The following is a 21,277-nucleotide window of genomic DNA, read 5'->3' as shown; positions in this document are numbered from 1 at the left end:
TGCGCTACTTCCCAATTATGCCATTCATATGGCCAGTGCTAGTAGGAAGCAATCTGCTAAAATTTGCCAGGTTCTTATTTGCACTAGCATCGTTAACTGGGCGAAAACAAAATGTTTTAAATTGGTCCTCATTAGTATGTCGTAGATAAGACAACCAACGAACGATCCAGCTGATTTACGATGGTGAGGAGTGTGTATCACGTCCGATTATATTCCTATGGTTCAAGAGATTTCGTGATAGCCGAGGCAGCGTGCACAACGACGAGACAATGGGGCGTCTCTGCACAAGCTAGACAAACAAAAACATTGAAGCTGTGCGCTCTGCGCTGAAGTCTGATCATCGATCAACCATCAGAATGTTGGCAGATCGTGTACAATCGAAAGTCACTCCTCAACGTAAGCTGTTTGTATCAGTTGATACATTTCCGTGTCCGTTTTACCAGCTTTAAAACAGAATTTGATTCCCGTACACTGTTCAATGTGCGTTTCCATGACAACTATCAAAATCTCGCTCCATGTAAAACGTTATAACTTTGTGGTAGTTTCACGTATACTGTCAAAATTTTGTTTGGTTGCTTAGAAGGTTACCCTGTTGACCGCACATAGATAGCATGAAGCACTTCGCCACAATGAAATCAGTCTTAAACCTTAATAGCCGGACTGTGTAGAAATTTATAAATCCCAACATTCGGGACTATAAAAAAGCCCATTCTTAAATGAATCAATTTTAAATTTATTTAAATTGAAAGATCGTCTTAATGTCAGCAACATAACTGCTAACTGCTTTTGACATTAGTTTTATAAAACTGGTATATTCCTAAAATCAAGGGTAAAATTTTGTGATTTTTTTTTTTAATTTACACCAGTGCACTACGGGCCAGGAAACTGAAAAAGTGTCCAAAATACTAAAAGTGCTCCAATTGCTATGAAATGTGGTACTCCAAGGTTTTTGGGGTCACTGATTTTGAATTCGTACTCAAAATTTAGAAATTCAAAATGACATCCAATATGGCGGACAAAAATGCTAAAGATGCTCCGATTTTGCTGAAATTTGGTATTGAAAAGTTTTTTGGGTCACTAATGTCAAATCCGTACTCAAAATTCAGAAATTCAATGGCGGATCCAATATAACGACTATAAAATTATAAAATGAGATTATGTAATTGAAATACCTGCATTTTGCCTACAATATCTGCAGTTTCCAGGACCTACCACAAGGAGGTTGCATTGTAATTTCAGACCCCTTAATTACTGTATCGGTAATTCGGGATGCCTTATTAGTCCTACTGCCTCTAAAGTATTTTTCAGAATTTTTTCGCTGTGTCGTTTTTTATTATAAATTAATAGATATTACTGTAAATTATTAGGAAAAAGAGAATCGGCATTTTCTGCTGTAAATCCAAATAAGTAATTGAAATATTTCTCATAATAGTGTCCTGAGGGTTTTTTATTCGTAATTAGCAACCTGAAAAACTCCCGAGTACTGATTTTCATGAAAAGTAAAAATTTATCTGAAGCATTGGTCCGTCATATTGGATCAGCCATTTTCAATTTTACAATTTTGACTTCTGATTTGTAATCAGCGATTTGAAAAAACTCGGGTACTGATTTTCATGAAAATTAAAAACTTATTTTGAACTATTGGTCTGCCATATTGGATCGACCATTTTGAATTTTACAATTCTGACTTCTGACTCGTAATCAGCGACCCTGGAAACATTTAGATGCTACATTAAAAAAAAGTTTCATTGATAAATAAAATGTATGGCTCAAAGAGTTAACCTCTTTCACGCGTGCTGTCACGGTTTATTATAAAATTCTTCGAATTATGTGAATATTCGCAAAAGTTCACCAGTTTTTCTTAAAGTACACACTCTAAGGATTCCAATGATACATCACTCCTTTTGATAAGTAGTGGAGTTTAGGGGAGTTCTGTTTCTAAAGTATGGTCAAAGCATCGAAATTCACTAATATATGAGTATACTGTTGTCATTTTCTCTGCTTTTCATTTTTGTACTTTGCGTCCTACTACAACGATTTATCGAAATGAAATGATGTATGAGATGCAATATCAGACTTTTAATTTGTTGAAATACAACAGTATCAATGAAATATTTGAAAAGTAAAATCGAAGATGATTTTAAAAGTTTTTAAGGAGTTACACCACTAGAATTTTCAAAAAATCGTTTTTTTTTTGCTTAAAAGGTAGTTTGAACCTTCTAGAATATGAAACAAAAAGTTTTTATACATAAATTTTTTTTTCTTTTTAATTTTTCGCTTTTCCTGAAGCATATCGGGCGTCTCTCATACGCGCTATGAACATACTCGCTCGAAAGGTACCGCGTATCTTCTTACCTATTGATTTATAACTTCTCTAATACACTCATAGATGTCGTTAGGGAGTATGCGTGTACAATTCAAGCCAAAATTTCAAACAGAAGTATGTTAGTGTAGCGTCAGTGCACGTTCATGTCTAAAACTCATTTTAAAAGTTTAAACGCGTTTTTCTCGAAACACACTTTTTCAAAACCATAACTCCAACAATTTTCAATATTTTCTTTTGAAATTTTAACCACATTTAAAACAACATTTTGAAGAGAAACATGTACGTATTTTTCGATAAGTTAATTTAAACAATTGTTATAAACATAAACAAATCACTGCCCTTTTTTTCGTCAAAAATTTAACGTTTTACTTCAAACACTTGCGAATTTTACAAAAAACTATATTTTTACAATTCCGTACGTGTTTCTCTAGCTATACTCATGTAGATTAACAGCAATTTTTTTTTGTTCCACCTTGAAATTTGTACTAGATCTAGTGCGTGCCGCGGAACGTCTCGACGGCAAAATGCTTCAGGAGAATGGCTCCAGTGCCGCCATTTTGAAATATCAAAAAAAAAAAAAATTCTGTATACGTAATACATGCCTAATAACATATTTAAACAGTTTTTTTTCTATTACTTTTCCTTCTATTAAAAAAAAATTGTCAAAAACACGCTTTTTTAGACTGTTACAGTGTTAAGTCATTGCCACATTGAGAGTAGCCGGTCAAATTCGATGAAACTTTAAAAATCACTAGTTTAGCTTATCTGCATAGTTAACGACAAGACATTTGTTTGAACTCATCCCCGCAGTCGCTTTTTGGCCACTTTTTCAGTTTTCTGGCCTATAGTACAGTGTGCGCAGTGATCGAAGCTTAATTTTTCCTTTCTGACTAAGATGCTTTATCCAATTATCAAGAAACTGATACCAATAAATTAAAAAAAAAATTAACACAGCTCTTGGTTAGACTACTAATTCAGGAAACATTGTGAAACACTTGATTTAATTCACTAAAGGTTAACCCTTAAGCGGTGGCTATTTAGCTAGAAAGATCAGTAGATATTGTGAAACCGACTGTAAAAAGGACCGAGGCTCTCTGCCAACAGTCATATGTACGGGTGGAGAGATATGAGCGATGAACATCCAATGTAGTTATATTTACCTACATTAAATATTGACAATGCAGCGAGTATAAACATGTCATATCATAGTAGAATATGCCTGTCGTTATAAATAAAGCATCTATTTGACTTAAATTTATTTTATATTTAGACGTAAAAATTATATATCTCAACCTTTTTTTTTTTGACAGACTAAACCAGTTTGGCTTATTTTTGCCAGTATAAATGCTCGTATAAAAAAATTCAAATTCTCTGAGGACATTAGGTGTTAATATTACTGTATGTACAATGTGTAACATTAGTAACAAGTCAAATATTTAAAATTTAATAGAAATAAAAACGGCAATATAAAACATTAGCTGGTTTTTGTAATATCTGCAACACTAAAATTTGGAAATCGAGGAAGAATTACACATTCCTGCAAATGGTTTAAAATAACTTAAAGACGATTAATTAAAACTGAAAATTGCTATTTACCTTTGTTGCAATAAATATTGTGCCATCTGTATTTGATTTGGCATGCCTGTTATAGTAATGATCCTATCGTTAGAACCTGGGAGAGGTTCGTCAATCGTGATATTAGCTCCAGAATCAAGACGGATTTTCCTTATTCTGCCTCCGCCTTTTCCAATAATAGCACCTGCGAGCTGAAAAGTCAAAAACTGCATTAATTAATGAACATTAAATCAAATGCTTCTCTATATGCTTGATAAAATATATTTACCACAAAATATATAAAAATAGTTACTTATTACTGAGTAAAATAAAAAAGTAATAGAAAAATATTCTGGAAAAATTCAGTTTCTTTCTTTTTATTAGTGTACCATCTTCTCTAATGATATATGATACAGTATTAAAAATACAATAAAATCTAGAATAAAGAATTTTATCTTGATGTAAAAATTATGTCATTATTTGTTCATTTTTTTCCAAATTCTTCATTCAAATATATATATATATATAAAAATAATAAAAAAAGATTTTGTATCTGTCAAAAAGTAAGAGTCAAACTGTTTTTCTTATTTTTTCACATGAACTCTTCATAGAAATAAATTAAAAAAATATGTTTTTTTTTTATTAATATTTAGACATAATTTTTATTTTAGTAATTATTATTAAATACTAGTTGATTACACTGTACTTTTTATGCGATATATGTTATCCGTAGTATTTTTGCCTCCTCATCTAGAATCGGGTGTCAGAATTGAGCTATCATATCACAGGAATTTCCTAACCTCAAAAAACAGGTCAAAAATAGCGAAAATAGATATAGCCGAAAAAAAGGTTAAAACATGATTGGGTACTCAGGTTATAAAGTAAACAAAAATATTACAAACTTCGATTCCGAAAACCCACATATACCAAATTTGACGCGAATGCGTTATTTTTTGAAAATTTGTTGGGCCATCTTAGATCCGCCATCTTGAATTTTGCAAATTTGACCTCGGATCCGTGATCAGCGTCCCCGAAAACCCCCGGACACCAAATTTGGCGCGTGTCTTGTATTTTTTGAAAATTCGTGATATCTGACCTTAATGGACCCATTTTTTTTTGAGGTTAGAAAAAGAACCATCAATTCTGACTGCGGATTCATTAACCATATAAGTAAACAATTGAATACAGAAAAATTTTTTTTTGTATTTTTCAAAGCATTTTTTCGTGAATTTTTGCTATTTTTGAACTGTTTTATGAGGTTAGGAAATTCCTGTGATCTGATAGCTCAGTTGTAGCCAACAGAGTAGCCTTTTCCCGCAATGTCCTTAGTTAGGAGTCTTGGCTGTAAAATTAGATATCTTTTGCACAGTTAGATTTTTAATATCGCAGAACTTGTAGGATTTTTTGTTAATTTTTGAATTTATTCATTTATTTCCCTTATTGGAAACAGCAGGAATACAAGATACACGGCCTTCATAAATTATTACAGGCCACGTGACCAGTAATTTTGTTTGGAACAGTAATTTTATTTCCTTCATGTTGGCAATCAAATTTTGATAAATTTAAAACAACCAGATCAAGATTACATTGTCACTGGTGTAATTCTTCACAATTTTATTCAACTAACCAGCGATTGCATTATCTTGAACGTAGATGTAATAGTTTGTCATTATTCATTGTAAACGATTTATTAATTCCAGCGACATTAACATTTAGGGATATTTAGTTGGCAGTACCAGCTGTCAATTGTTAGTTGCCTAAGCTCACAGTCACGTGACTTGTAATCATTATGAAACCACTGTATTTCTTTGAAAGATTACATTATTTACAAACTGCAATATTAAGGTACCTATGTTTTTATATTAATATTTAGACACACCATTTTCAATTTTCATGTTAGATAAATATTAATAACTAGCTGTTTACTGGTTAGTGGGGGTATAATTCAACGCTAGTTGGGACAGAGCAATTGTTTCCAGTAATACTATCAACTAATGACATTGTCTCCGAGGTGAGATATCTTCTGCATTTTTCGTATCAAAGAACACTGATTTACTTAATTTTTCAATAATTTTTGAGAATTTTTTTGTTTCTGACAGCGTAATACTTTTAAAATAAAGTAAAATCATGTAACCTATCATTAGAGTCGGAATGTTAAGGATTAAGCATTGTGTAATCTGCTTGAATTAATTCAAATTTGCAACACAAAAAAAAACGTTACACATAAATTAAGGAAGACTGAAAAATAAAAGAAAAATACTAACTTCTTTTGGAATTGTGACTTGTGTAGTTGTTTTTCCGCCAGAGCTGGCATTACCGGGACTATTTTGATTCCCCAGACCGAGCGAATTTGAAGGTGGGGGTGAACTTATGGTATTTGTCATCATGTTTGGTGGAGGGGAACTGAACTGGTTGGAATTGTTGGAGTTTGCCCACCCGTTACGTTCAAATGGAGGATTACCACCATTTATCGGTCTAGGATTATTTCCGCTAAAACCGCTCATATTGTTGCGGTTATTTTGCATCAGGTTACCACCCATCGGCGGTCTGTTACCAAAATTGCTGAAATGAAAATTCAAAATGTAACCGTAATCAAACAACGATAACATTCTAACTATTTCAACATTTTTACCATCCTATCTAGGGAAAAAAAGCTTTTTTTTTTTTAATAAAATACCTCATACATTTGTCATTTTTTTAAAACCGCAATTTTATCTGATTATAGCAACATACAAGGTGTTAATGAACTAATTCGACAAATTAATTGACAATTCTTTAAGTGAATTTAAACCAGAAAAGTTATATAAACATTGGACCACAAATCGATAGTTTTCGAAATAGAGGGTTTTGAAATTAAAAAAGTTCACCTTTTCTAAAATATCTCTGAAGACATTTTGATGCGGTTCATTAAACATAATTTATCATCATCTAATTATTCAAAAATGGTTCGTGTTCTGACATCTTTCTTGGAAACACCACAAGAAGTTACAATCAGTAGTGATGGACTTTCAAATATCCAGTGGTAATGAATTTTGGGTTTTCAGTGAGGTCAACTTCAGGTATTTCTGCCATTGATAAATGTATTTATGTCTGAAGTCACTGGATTCATTAGCCTACGTTTCATCATTCTGGATCAAACATCTTCAGAGATATTTTATAAATGATTTTTTTATTTCCCCCAGCATAATGGAGCATCCATTATTGTTTTTTTTATTACTTTAAGAAGTTCAGAAGAATCTCTAAGGATTGAAAAATAATTCTAAGTGGTTTTTATTACTTTTTTTTCTAGAAAAGTAAAAAGATAAGGATGGTAGAATGGCAATGTAAATATCCCTACGCCAATTTCAACACTTTTTCTCTTACTCATGTTCCCTAAAGTAATAAACAAAAAGAGCAAGATATACGTGATTTTCAAAAAAAAAACATGGAGAACAATGAAAACCGCATCTCAATAACTTGATTCGTTTAAGAGGTACAGAGTGTTATAATTTTTGGTGAGGAGTAACTTTATATTTGCTAAAATGTTTTTTCTAACAAGCTTTTTATTTACATTTTCTTAAATTAAATAACTTAGGTGACATTTTTCAACTGTCATTTCTTTAGTTGCAATGTAAACTTGTGTTTTTTTAACATTGAAATTCAATTTTCCCTGTTTATTACCCAGAAATGCGAGATGTTTCCTAAAAGTGTCAAAATTGGTTCACCCTATACATTTGATTTAGAACTCACCCTCCTCCCATGTTAAACGGTCCTCCATTGTTACCTCCTCTTTGTCCAACGTTTCCACCTCCGCGTCCTCCACCAAATCGGCCACCATTGACTGGGCTGTCACGCATTCCATTTCTAGGAGGAGCTCCTTGTCTCGGTCCGTCCTGGTTCTGTCGACGATTATTATTTCCTGCCCCTTGCGTTCCCCATCCACCGTATTCCTCGGCATAAAAATCTTCATAATTGTGGGGATCATAAGGGTTAACTACCCCCTTAATGGGGCTCTGGAAATAATGTGAAGTTAATTAAATAATAAAAGAAAAACAGACAAATTATAAAGTTATAGGTATATGTAGGCTTAGTTTGAACATATGCATTTTTTAATTTTCTTAATAACCCAATGTTACAGTCCTTAATTATAATAAGAATTTGGTTGTCAGAAGAGAGATTCATTTATATTTATATTTCTTTAATACTTTATTCTATATAGGGTGTTCTAGTTTAGACGAATCAAACTCTAATTGCAGGTAATAGCAAAAAAAAATATTGAAATTTTTCTTAGTAAATGGAAACGATCCATATACAGGATTTCCATAAACAGTAGGGCCATAATGATACGTTTTTAAAATCATATTTCTTACTAATATCTTTCTAAAGCATAAGCAGATTTAAACTGACTCACTATAGTGTTGTTACATATGCATTTGTATGATTTGGTGCTGTTCTAGTATTTTTTTTACAATAAAACGGTGTAGATATGGCGAAGGTCCTTTCCTCACCTCAACTTTTTTTCTTATTTACGGCTTTTGGAACATTGTTATTTTTTTAAGTTCCTATCAAACCCAAAATGCAAATGGCATTGTTTCTCGTATTTTTAGTTTCTAAAAATTGAAAGACAACTGCCCATATCGACTTTTATTAAAAGATATGCAATACATTTTTAAAATCACATTTCTTGCTAATATCTTTCTAAAGCATAATCATATTTAAACCAGATTCACTATAGTGTTGTTACATAGGCAATTGTATGATTTGGTGCTGTTCTAGTATTTTTTTTTACAATACAACGGTGTAGATATGGAGAAGATCCTTTCTTTGCCTCAAATTTTTTGCCTATTTACGGTTTTTGGAACACTGTTATTTTTTTAAGTTCCTACCAAACCCAAAAGACAAATGGCATTGTTTCTCGTATTTTTAGTTTATAAAAATTGAGGGACAACTGCCCATATTGACTTTTATTAAAATCTATGCAATCCATACTTTTTTGTCATTGTAATGATGCAACTTTATCTGTCACTGTTATGTTCTCCTAGAAGGTCTACGTTCTAGATTTCAAAACAATATACCCTTTTTACATATCATTAAAATTTAAATTAGGGTTTCAATTACGTTGGAATAAAAAAAAACAGTCACTTTAAATTCGCTTATAAATAAAACAAGGTATCAGAAAAAATATAACTCTTAAGAAACACATTAATGATTTTTTTAGTATTAATTCTGGTTAAAGTTTGAATCACACCAAATTGGAACAGCCTGTATAAGTATTAATAAACATATGCTTGTTTAAAATTATAGAGTTCTATGTTATAAAAACAATTTTCCAAAAGAAAGACATTTAAAGGTAATGCAACTGGTGTTGCTGCTTTTGGTGTTTTCTGTAGCAGGGTTTTCATTATTTCTGTAAAGTTAATTTGAGCATAAGAAGTTTTAAAGTTTACAATGTGAAGTGTTGATTTAGAGACCCGAAGCAAATCCAAAACAGGTATATGCCTGCTGGTTCGACTGACGAACAATTCTAGTTTTTTATTAGACATTGCAGATATAATTCAATGCTGGCCAGAATAGTTGTTTCCTGCAATGTCATCAGCTAAAACTTAAGTTGATCTAGTTGATCATTAGATCGTGCTTTTGTAGTACCCATGATAATATAAGTCGCTCTTTGCCAGTATGGACATATAAAGTCATCAGTCACATTGAGTAGCAGTGACCAAATTACATGTTGTTGCTTTTTGAAAGAATTTAGTCCTTATGTATATCATTATCATCGTTGGCATAAAAATTATTTGACTCATTCATCGCTTTTCATTTAACTGTGTCTTTTTTATTTTAAGCCAAATATCTAAACAACATCATAAACAATGTAATAACGCCAAAAGTTCTATGTGAATCATAGAACTTTGTATTTTATAAGGTTGGAAACACTTCTGTAAATTAAGTTCAATGTGACACACAGAACATTGTTTTAATGGAAATTACAAAATCATGCAAAATTGTAAGTTGTTTTCGCGTATATTATAGTGGGAGAGTTACATAGAGTATGAGTATATTATAAGAGGCCAGAACAACATAAAGAATCTTGGATATGTAAATCTCAATATTTGGAAAATTGTAACATAAAACCCTATGACTTTAAACTAAAGATATTATAATGCAAATGTATACATTACAAATATGATTATATTTTTACCTGTTTAATGAGGGTCAAAACTTCTCTGATAGTGTCAACACATTTTGATGGTTCCCCTACAATTTGTATAACACGATCAGTGCTCTGAGGGGCTAGGTTTGAAAATATCTTGATTTTGGCACCAGTTTTCTGAAAAATAAAAATTAAATTTAAAAATATTATTACTAAATCCTGTTTAATAATTTGTAAAAACAAGTGATACACTGCACAGCAGCAGCAAATGGAGAAGTACACAATAATTGTCTATGACTAAAGGTGTGTCCGATTATAATGTAAAAAATAATGAATTACAAAATAATTATCTAGAACTTTTCTTAAATCTGTTGCCAATCGGCAATGCCACTTTTTAGTTCTTTGTTGCCTGGCGACAAGTGTTTGAAAAACTGTCAAATAATTTGCAATAATATATTGCGATATTATGGAAAATACATTTTTTTCAAAATAACATTATTCATATTAGTGCTCAACACTTGCGTACTTGATTAGGCACCATTCATATTATAACCGGAGATATAAAAGGGCAAACAAGTCGGATTTTGGGTCAGATATCTTTCAAGAAGACTAAACTCCATGAATTTATGTGCAAGGCACCTTTAGGCTTATTTCATTACACTAAAAATTTGATGAGTAAAAAATAAACATCTTCTCTAAACTGTGAAACATTATCGTTAATTTTAACGTGGGAAGATTTCTAGGGCGAGCATTATCCTCGTCTCCTCCTGGCTACGCCCCTGTACAAGATTATTATTTTTTTTTGAATGAAGGGCTAGTCATTAATTAAAACAATAATATAGAAATGTTGATGTTTTTTAACAATTTTTCTTTGCAAATTATTAAGCAATTTAAGGATTCATAAAACTATGGTGCGCTTTTTACTTTGCTTAACATTGTTAAAATGGAGCTAATTTAATAAAACAATGTTAATTATTACCGGCACATTGATTTTTTTTTAATATTAAATGAACTGCAGTACCATGGTTCAACAAAATGTGATATTTGTCCAATCAATGACCATTTCACGATCTGCTGCTATGTCCGAGATTTATTCATTACACAGCAAACGTTGGCAATAATTTATAGCGAGGTGGTTTTATAACGTGCAGTTTTACACTTCACTTGTTCAATTTCATAGCATACATCCCTTTTAATCGATAATTCACAGTTAAATGGACACTACAATATACACATATCGCAGAAGCAATGTTAAAAGAAATGACAATACAGGGCGATTCACTGATAATGGTACACATCTTAAGAGATTACTGATCACAAATGAAGACAATTGAACCACAGACAATATAGCTTGGCGATAGCTATTTTGTCTGCGATTGAACTGAATATTGTTCCTTTTCTTTATACAGGGTGTGGAAGTCAAAAGTCACTAGTCACTAGTTACTCTGTTGTATCGGTATAAAAATGTCCAACTTTTTTCCTTTCAAAAAAATTGAATTTGATTGCTGACGTCATAGTTATTTAAAAGTTTTACATTTATAAAATGAAGTCGCGGTTATCCAGTACCTTTATAATTCACAAAAGCGGGCATTTCCAGTAATTAATTAATATGTAAAGAACCTTTTCCTTTTCTTATATTTACAAATGTTTGATAAATTTTTCTTGATTTTAACTGGCTTTTAAGTTTTGCAAATATAGTTTATTAAATTAGATACTTTAATGAATTGTAAAAGTGTATATTCCCGTAATTATCAAATGATCCTTTGTTATTGAAGCTTCACAATAAAGTTTAGAGTTACAATGTATAGAAGTTCTATGGGACACAAACGAATTTCATTCGAGATATCCAGATACATACAACCGACAATGAAATTGTATCGCAAAATACGAACTACCTCTACCGTTTTAACTAAAAAGGATTTTGAATTAAAATGGAGCACAGATAATAGAATCTCATTGCTCACTGTTTCAACGAGATATTTCAAAAACTGTTGCGGCTCTGTAAATTTAAAAAGTTTGCCTTTTATTTGTTCTGCAAATAAAAGAAACATGACGTGCATTATTCTGTAGTCTGCAATGATAGAAGTTAGCAGCCCTAACATTTTTAAATGTTATCACGGAGTCTTTCATTCGGCTTGAAAGAACTGCGGAAGTTTTAATTAAAAACAATGTTTGATTTCGATTGTTATTGGCATTCAAGACATATTTGAATCTTTGATGTAGAAATAATAATTAATAGCATCCAGATTTGAAATATTATGTATACGCAGGATAACAGCGACTAAAGACGTATATGTTGTGTCTCTTGCAAGTGAATTTATCCAAGAATTTCTCAATAAATATCTCTCAACCGAACTCTTCTTTTTTTTCCGACCAAACACTTGCGGAAATTTTTTGCGGGTCACAAAATTGAAGAGTTCATATAACGGCAGGATTTCTAAGAACCCTAAATCCTGACCGTAAAAATTAAAGCCAGATTGCATCAATGACTAGTTTTCTGTAAATCGTGATATCAGCATTCCTTGACAGATATCGTTAAATTCAAGAGTTGCGTTTTACAATGAAACGACCTTTCAAACACATCCTATTAATAAAGCCCGTCATATCGATTTCCATTCATCAAATATTATTTTGATTTAGACGTTGCTAGGCCGATTAAAGTCGATTCGCGACTAATAATAGTATATCGCGAATCGATAGCTATTTTGACGATCGTGGGAAATAGGACAAAGAAGTCGATATGCCTTGAACTGACACTGTTGAGGAGGCCAGCAAGAAGACGTCAATAAACTGTCATGTTAAGGAGGCATTGGATTTTTTGCTTTTCCAATTTCAGAGAAGTCTTTATTTATATCTTCTATATAAATTTAACAACGGGACTTGAAAAAAATTGTTAATATTGTTAAATTACCACGTATAGTTAGCAATCTATACAGGGATGGTCAATAGTACGGAATAAAATTCATATCTTTTGAATGAGTTATTTTTATTTTAAAACGCCCAAACACGTTAACTGATTTTGATTTTTCCCCATCTTTCGGTTATATAATAATTAATTTTTCTTCAACCCCCTAACCCCTAGCTACCCCTACTTTTTTTTTCAAATGGAAACATAAGGCATGAGGGGGCTCGTTGAAAAGCTTATAGAAAACCGAATCCAGCCATACCAAATAAACAAGTTTTATTTTTTCAATAGCAAGGTTTTTAGGGTTGTATAAAATACCTACTTAACTGTACCTATCGCTGCTAACGCAAACAAGATATATTTTTTATGTTGCGTTTTTTTGGCACCTCTTACTTGCCAGGCTTTCTGGTTAATTTTTCACTTTAGTTTGGAGTTCGAAACGTTACTATTGTGTCAAAATCAATTTATTTACTGAATTGCAATGGTATTGTCGGAAAGGCAACGCATCGAAATCTTGATATTGCTTGGATGTGGAGACAAAATAAGAAGTCAGGCTGAAGTGCGCGATTTATTTAATGCGAAATATCCCGAAAACCAAATCTCGCAAGGGACAGTTAGTAAAATATTTCACAAATTTGAGGAACACGGTACAGTACAGACTTTGCCCAAAACTGGACGGGCACGTGCTTTGAATGAAGAAAAGAAATTAGACATTGCATTAGAACTTGTTGAAAATCCTCATACTTCAACTGTTTCATTGGCCCGCAATCACGATGCTTCTCGAACTGCAATTCGAATGTTTCTGAAACAAGAGAAATACCACCCCTATAAGGTATGTCTTGTCCAAGAGCTTTTGGAAGACGATTATGATAGGCGATTACAATTTTGTGAGGAAATGATGAGACGGTGTGACGACAATAATGGTTTTCAACGAGACGTACTTTTTTCGGATGAAGCTACGTTTTATTTAAATGGAGTGGTTAACAGGCACAACTATCGCTTTTGGTCCCAGGAAAATCCACACTGGACATGCGAATCGCATACGCAGCATCCACAAAAAGTTAATGTATGGGCAGGTATCATCAACAACAGAATCTTGGGCCCATTCTTTTTTGAAGAAAATCTTACTGCCGCACGCTACCTGGATTTCCTAACATTTGACCTGATACCTGCTCTAGCTGTGATTTTCCCTCATGAAATTGATCCAGATATACCGAATGAAAGAATTTGGTTCCAACAAGATGGCGCTCCCCCACATTTTGGTATTGATGTTCGAAGATACTTAGATGAAATGTTTCCAAATCGCTGGATTGGTAGACGGGGTACAGTTGAATGGCCGCCAAGATCCCCCGACTTAACACCCCTGGATTATTTTCTTTGGGGATATTTGAAAGAAAGAGTCTACCAGGACAGACCGGATAATATTGAGAATTTAAAGAACAAGATTAGGGCGGAGATGCATAATTTACCAGCTGAAGTCATTCAGAATGCTGTGGACAGCTTTTACTATCGTCTTGGAGAATGCCAAATAGTGAATGGAGGACATTTTCAGCATTTGCGACATTGAGTTTATTTTTGTAAATTATCTAGTTGTTTCAATTTCTAAATGAAAAAAAACTTGTTATTGAAAAAATAAAACTTGTTTATTTGGTATGGCTGGATTCGGTTTTCTATAAGCTTTTCAACGAGCCCCCTCATGCCTTATGTTTCCATTTGAAAAAAAAGTAGGGGTAGCTGGGGGTTAGGGGGTTGAAGAAAAATTAATTATTATATAACCGAAAGATGGGAAAAAATCAAAATCAGTTAACGTGTTTCGGCGTTTTAAAAAAAATTAACTCATTCAAAAGATATGAATTTTATTCAGTACTTTTGGCCATCCCTGTAGTATTTAACAATTTTACAAGATAATTTATGAAACTTCTTTTAAGCTCTCTAAAACAAGCAGAAATACAATATATTTCAATTGGATTTTATATTATGAGAATTAAGTTCACGACTGTGATTTTTTAGACAGGTGATTGTCATAAATCATATTAAGGATTTTTGTTTAGAAATCTGATAACGTAGTTTAATTCAGCACCCAACTTCCCACTATTGAATTATAGCTTTCCGTTTTTTTTAATGAAATTTGAAATTGCACTATAAGATGTCTGTGAAAGAGTAACAGTGACTTTTAAAACCTTTCCCAATTTATGTTGCAATTTTTAAGTACTTTTAATATAGCAATCTTGTAACGAAAACAAAATTTACACTTTTAAAAAATTTAAGTTTCATAAAAAAATAATTAATTAATTAATCTTCAGGTTTCCCACAGATGCATTAAGATATAGTGTAAAAAATAACCTTAAAATTGTGGCACTCATTAAAACCTGATAGGGGTGTTTTGGATCAAATCTGAACACCCTGTATATGCATGAGTTGCACATTTTCCATTTGCTTTAAACTTGTAGATCTGACACAAATTTTTCATCACCCATTCCAGTAAAGGTTTAGTTAATGAAAATATAATTTTTAATATTTCAATGTTAGTAGAATTAGTATATTCTAATTCATATCTACAAAGAGATATCTGACATTTATTTCGACAAAGTAATTTATATCAAACGAAGTTATTTAACAGAAATATCAAATTCGTAACCGGTTTTAAACAAACCAGATTTACACTTGAGTAGTTTAAACATTATATACTGAATCCAGAAATAGGAATACCTACCTATAATTATTTAATTTCTTTATTTCATTATTCAAATATTTGAAACAACGAAACAAAACTAACGAAAAGATTAAAGTAGGTACATTCCACAATATTTAATAATGCTATTGATTTTATCCTGCACATATTAATAATAGATCTGTGGATAAAGATTAAATTCTAAATTAAAATCTTATTCAAAAATACATCTACTATGAATTATTATCAAATTTCAATGCCGAGTGTCTGGGATTCCTATATTGACGTTCTCTAAAGTATGTAGAGACTACAGTGTCTAGAGAGATTAAATGTCACAACATATATGCTATATATGTCGGTAGATATCGACACTGCTCTAAATCTGCGACATTTGATCTCTAGATCTCATTCTAGACACTAAGGTGTCGACGTGTACCTGTATCTAATTGGTATAGACATTTTAGTTTATTCATATACCCAACTGTCATAATATTGCATTATAGTATCGATATTTCCATAATCACAGACTGATTATATCACTGAAATAGTTATATTGCACTATGATGTAGGTGCTCAACAAACTGAGTCCTTCCTTGAGCCATTTGCTCAAAAATAAATAAATATATATACAAAATTGAAAAAATGTATATATTGACCAACATTTTAGATCATTTTCTGTAAAATAAATAAATTAAAAAAAAAGTTATGGTAAAACATTGAAAATTAAATTAAACATTACTGAAATAATTCTTAATAACTTCTTGAAAATCAAGCTGTTTAGTATTCTTCGCGTTAAAGGCACTTAAAAAGTTACCCTTGAGTGGAATCGGAATTTAATCTTCAATTTAAAATTATGTTCCCTATAGCTATTTCCAATGCCCGACTGATAAACAATATTTTCAGAAAGCAGGAACAATTTTCTAAAATAAAACTGCTGCTAATTGTGAAAGGAAATAAAAAATGGAGTGGCATGATCAAATAATCCATAGACGTAACAAAAATTTTTTAATACACATTTTCTTATACAAAAAAACGAGTCTAGCATAAATTAAAGCTGCTTCAGGAATAAAACAAAATCTAAAGTCGTTTAAGCTTAAGATCTCGTTATCGCCGAAAAGGGAATTTGTTCATTATTAATTATTTTCGGATGTCAGATCATTCATTAATTTTATACACAGTGTTTTAGTAAAATTTATAAATTCAATGAATTTGAATAGTATACATCTACAAGTAGGTGTTCATTTCATGGTAGAATTTTCCTTTAAAGGCAAATTAACACATTTAACAACACAACAAAGAACACAACATGTACAACACAACAAATCTACATTACACACACACACACAGAGAACTACATATAGAGCACCTCGTTAACGTTTTAGATATAGCCACCTAACCTTCTGAAAACAATGGCAACATTTCCACGCTAACTGCCACGGAACATGTAATTAAAACGTCACAAAGAACTACAAATCCGGATAGCTGGAGCAGTTCAGCTAATTAAAGACAATAATAAATGAGCGATTCTGCTCCAGTATGATCTCGGCACCGGAACGAGTGCATACTGCGGGATAGAGACAAAGGCAGAGACTGAATAGAGCCGGGAGCGGACCAAACCACGAACAGAGCCTCGCACCGAATGAGGAGACGGGAATAGGCTATGTCAAGAGAGCCAGCAAGGCTGGACGTTGTTGCCATATCTGGGAGATTTAGGCGTTTAGCGAAAACGGATTTTTTTGACAATTTACAGTAAATCGATATGCCAAATAGCAACAGGGTATCTATATAAGATCAAAAAAATCTTATAAAGTAGTCAGTATACCCAAACAGCTTAATAATTTTCTAATGTTGTACTAAAAATTTACACCATCTGTAAACATGTTATAGCCTTCCTCTATATTTTTAAAAAATGTAAGGAATGATCAGGTCACAAATACAATTTCACAAAATATTTATTAACAAAACTGAATTATACCAAAGTTTCCATCAAGCCGAAATCTTCGTAGAAATTCAATTAAATGAAAAAGTTACATTAAATTCAAGGTACAGAGAGAAGGAAGGTTTCAAAATATAATTGTGTGTAACTTTCTGTTACTGAAATAAATATATAAACACATAACGCCTTGCACCAAAATGATCAAAACTTGCCTAACCAACAATATGTCACATTAAGAAAAGTTCATTATTTCTCTATAAACATGCTAATGCACTGCAAATTAACTTGCCTAATAGAATTTAATAAAAACATATTAAATTTGTTATTAATACAAAAAATTTTTAGGTATGTACTTAATATCGTATTTGTGACACTTGTTTTGAAACGACTTATCTAACCAGAAGTATATCACATTAAGAAAAGTTACGATTTCCCTATAAACATGCTAATACAATGCATATTAACTTGCCTAATAGAATTTAATAAAAATACACTAAATTTGTTATTAATACAAAAAATATTTAAGTATGTACTTAATATCGTATTTGTGACACTTGTTTTGAAACGATTTCATTGTAAATACATTTTTGCACATAGCAACTTAATATTAAATTAAATTAGAACCTTTTCTGAAATAATAACGCAGAGTTACGCCAATGACCTTTGTGTATTCAAATGTTTGTTGTTCCCTGTCATTAACAAAACGGCCAATTTACCTAATTTCATGTAATCGAGTTAATTATCTTATTAGTATTCTAATGACTTTCTGTAGTCGTTATAACATAGCACACTTTCTCGAGTTGATCACGTTAATTTTGACTATTACATAATGTTTTAGCACGTTTTCGTAAAATAAGAGTGTCTTGTCATGAAAGAGTGTATTCTTCAAAGAGATTTTTAAACGTTTATCAGTTAAACTATTTGTGGCGTAGTAAATAATGACAACTGTATGTCACGACATAATACCTTGCTATTATCAAGTATGACGTATGATGACGAACAAAATTCTAACTGGCATAAGCGTTCTAAGAATGTCGTTTTCGTCTATAAATCAACTGATATTTATTTGAATGCAGTGAAATGTAAGCAGTGAATTTAGGTGGAGGCAGTACCTATTTATTTTCTATATTTTTGGTGCAAAAATAACATTTCTAATACAAAGCAGCAACTTCAATTTTTTTTTTTATTTACTTAACTACGTACACAAAAAAAACATGAAGGTAAAAAAGTAAAAATAGAAACAAATGAAAATAAAAATTCAATATTTTTGAAACTTGTATGAATAAATAAATTAAATAAGAGACCTTTTAACTATTTTATTTTCAACATAAGAGTAGAGAATCATAGAGGAGAAAAACTATCACAATTTTATTATTGGTAGTTCTGACATAAAATTTAAAAAATGTTTGGTTTTTGTTACAGAAGATATTGTTGGGCATCGATATGCTCTGTACAATTTTCGAGTAAAATCGATCTTAGAATTATTTTCATGTATTAGTCTTCTCTAAAGTTTCAAATTCCACATTGTTCTACAAAACACAACTCCAATTATTGAGACTATAGTTGAAAATCTTTCGCAATCTCTTACAAGATCAATGGAAGTTCTCATGAAGTAGAAGACCGAAACGATCTTTGTGACTATTTGGAAGAGGAAGAAGCCGCTATTTATATTGCATGCGTATTTATCTTTTTTACATTATTTCTGTCCAATAAAAGTTTTTGAATGTTTGAAGAAAGCTCCCACAGCTGCAAAACAAAACGCAACAAACTTTAGTCCTCAGAGTAGTTGATTCCTACAGTAATATTAGTCATTAATTAATAGCTTGTCTGTAAAGTCACTATTTAGCATAACTAGACGTTTTGGTGTAAAAGAACTTAAATATAACTTTATCAGATCAAAATTTTTGGATTTGATTTGGATTAGCTTTAAAGTAAAACAAAATTGCAACAGCTGATACTAAAAATGTACAACAACAAACCTTTAAATTGTTAGACCACAAATTTTGACATCAAGTGTTTCAGCAGTGAATTAAATATGAAATTTTCTGTCTTACAGCGTCTCATGGAATATTCTGTTCCCTGTAAAGTGTGTGTCAATGGATTTATTGCGTTTTCAAGAGCGCTCATCACGTGCCTTCCAAGTTTTTAGTGAAAAAGGCACGAAACCCCTTTACACGCGGTAAGGGCGGCAACGCCGCGAAAAAAGGGAGCCGAGCACCCGCAGCTGGTATTGATTGGGGGTTGTCGGACGGCGGCGCGCCTGCCTGACTCCACACGCGATCCCGATAGACAGGCCGCACGCCTCTCACCTGCTCGCTCCACCTGTCACCCGTACACGCGGGACGCGGTGGCCGGAGACCCACGGTTGTGCCGCGTGAACCCGCCAGCCAACTCCACTGGTCGGATGCCTTTTCCGACTCTAATTTAGAAAATGATATCAGCAGATGGATTAGACATTTGTCCGTATCAACCCACGGTTTTGCAGATGAATTTCGAGATATCGCAATACGGGATACAACTAAAATACAGACAGTCACTTGTGGATTAGAAATAGCTTAATGATAAAAATTAGCAAAAAATATCACTTTGAAGTTTTGAATGACTAAAAATTCTAATAAACTTCAATAAGGTTGGTGTTAAGTTGTCCTGGCATTTGGCCCCAGGTTGGGTGTCGCGCCACGGATCTACCTCCTTTTGACCCTTGTAAGGTAGATATATTTAGAGGCTATCAATAGTATCAATTGAGTCTTGTTGCAAAGTCGACGTTTGTTCACAGCCCTTGCTGGGTCCCCAGAGGCCCTGGAGCGACGTCCGCCTTAAGTTTGGACAATTGGCCTTTCCGAATTTCATCCATCTTTGGATTATCGCCCACTGAAATTGATGGTCGACTCGTATCTTGACGTGGTACTTTTTATCACGTGGTTCTCCAGTTCGAATTTCGTAATATTCGAACATGTTTCCAGTTTCCGGAATTCGAAACAGAAGTGATTTTTTTTTCGTTTCGGAGCGTGTCGTCGGCGGCTGCTCTGCCTATAACATCGATCTCTGGCGGTGTCGTTTGTACAAAAAAGTTTCGAATTTTTCATAATTTTACATTCTTAAGGCAGTAATATTGTAGATACCTTTTTGCTTGTTTTTTGATATTATATTCTTTATTTATTCTTTACAATTAATTTTAAAATGTATCATGTATTGTCTTATTGATTATTGTTTCATAATATATGTGATTATTGTTCACGTGTAGGGTTTGCGTTACAGCATTCCAGCAATTTCCCGCATGTCAATGAGACCTGCGGAATTCCCGCATTTGTGCGGTAATTCCCGCGCGGGAAATTTTTGAATAGAAGACGTCCGTTTAACGACATAGCGCATGGCGCGAGCGAGCGCCCCGTTTGGTTTGCGTGCGCATCCCGTTCCCCTGTGACAGCATCGAACAATTATCGATCTTTGCATCATTCAAACAAATTCCTTGATTCGTTTGTTTATTTTCCAGAAAAAAAGTGTTTACAATGTGAAATTTTATATGTAACTAATAGCTTTGTCTTCTTGTATGTTACTTTAATTATACTATACTGCCCTACTTCGGAAAAAGACCGTATATGCAGTTTTGTGACAAATTGAGATAATTACATTTTCGAAATCTATATCGCATTATATATTACCCATCTATAAATATCAAAAATATCGTTTTTGTTTCTTTAAATTTAAAAATTTGTACATTTTAAATTTCTAATATTGTGTCACTTAGCAGACTTATT

At 32.4% G+C, this 21,277-nt stretch overlaps 1 protein-coding gene across 5 annotated transcripts in view; it reads right to left on the bottom strand.

Annotated features, from left to right (window-relative positions):
- Positions 1-21,277, bottom strand: part of LOC108909242 (heterogeneous nuclear ribonucleoprotein K) — a 231,069-nt gene that overhangs the window by 2,052 nt on the left and 207,740 nt on the right. For all 5 annotated transcript variants that reach the window (XM_018713505.2, XM_018713504.2, XM_018713503.2 and 2 more), the window contains 4 exons: positions 10,056-10,184; positions 7,610-7,872; positions 6,145-6,442; positions 3,923-4,092 (listed from right to left, as the gene is read on the bottom strand). In XM_018713505.2, coding sequence (XP_018569021.1) covers positions 3,923-4,092; positions 6,145-6,442; positions 7,610-7,872; positions 10,056-10,184 — 860 coding nt within the window. The remainder of the gene's footprint in view (positions 1-3,922; positions 4,093-6,144; positions 6,443-7,609; positions 7,873-10,055; positions 10,185-21,277) is intronic.

This window comes from Anoplophora glabripennis, unplaced genomic scaffold (genome assembly GCF_000390285.2).
Source record: "Anoplophora glabripennis isolate ALB-LARVAE unplaced genomic scaffold, Agla_2.0 scaffold431, whole genome shotgun sequence".
Taxonomy (NCBI): domain Eukaryota; kingdom Metazoa; phylum Arthropoda; class Insecta; order Coleoptera; family Cerambycidae; genus Anoplophora; species Anoplophora glabripennis.
The sequence above is the reverse complement of the archived record's forward strand: the minus strand, read 5'-3'. Positions and strand labels throughout refer to the sequence as shown.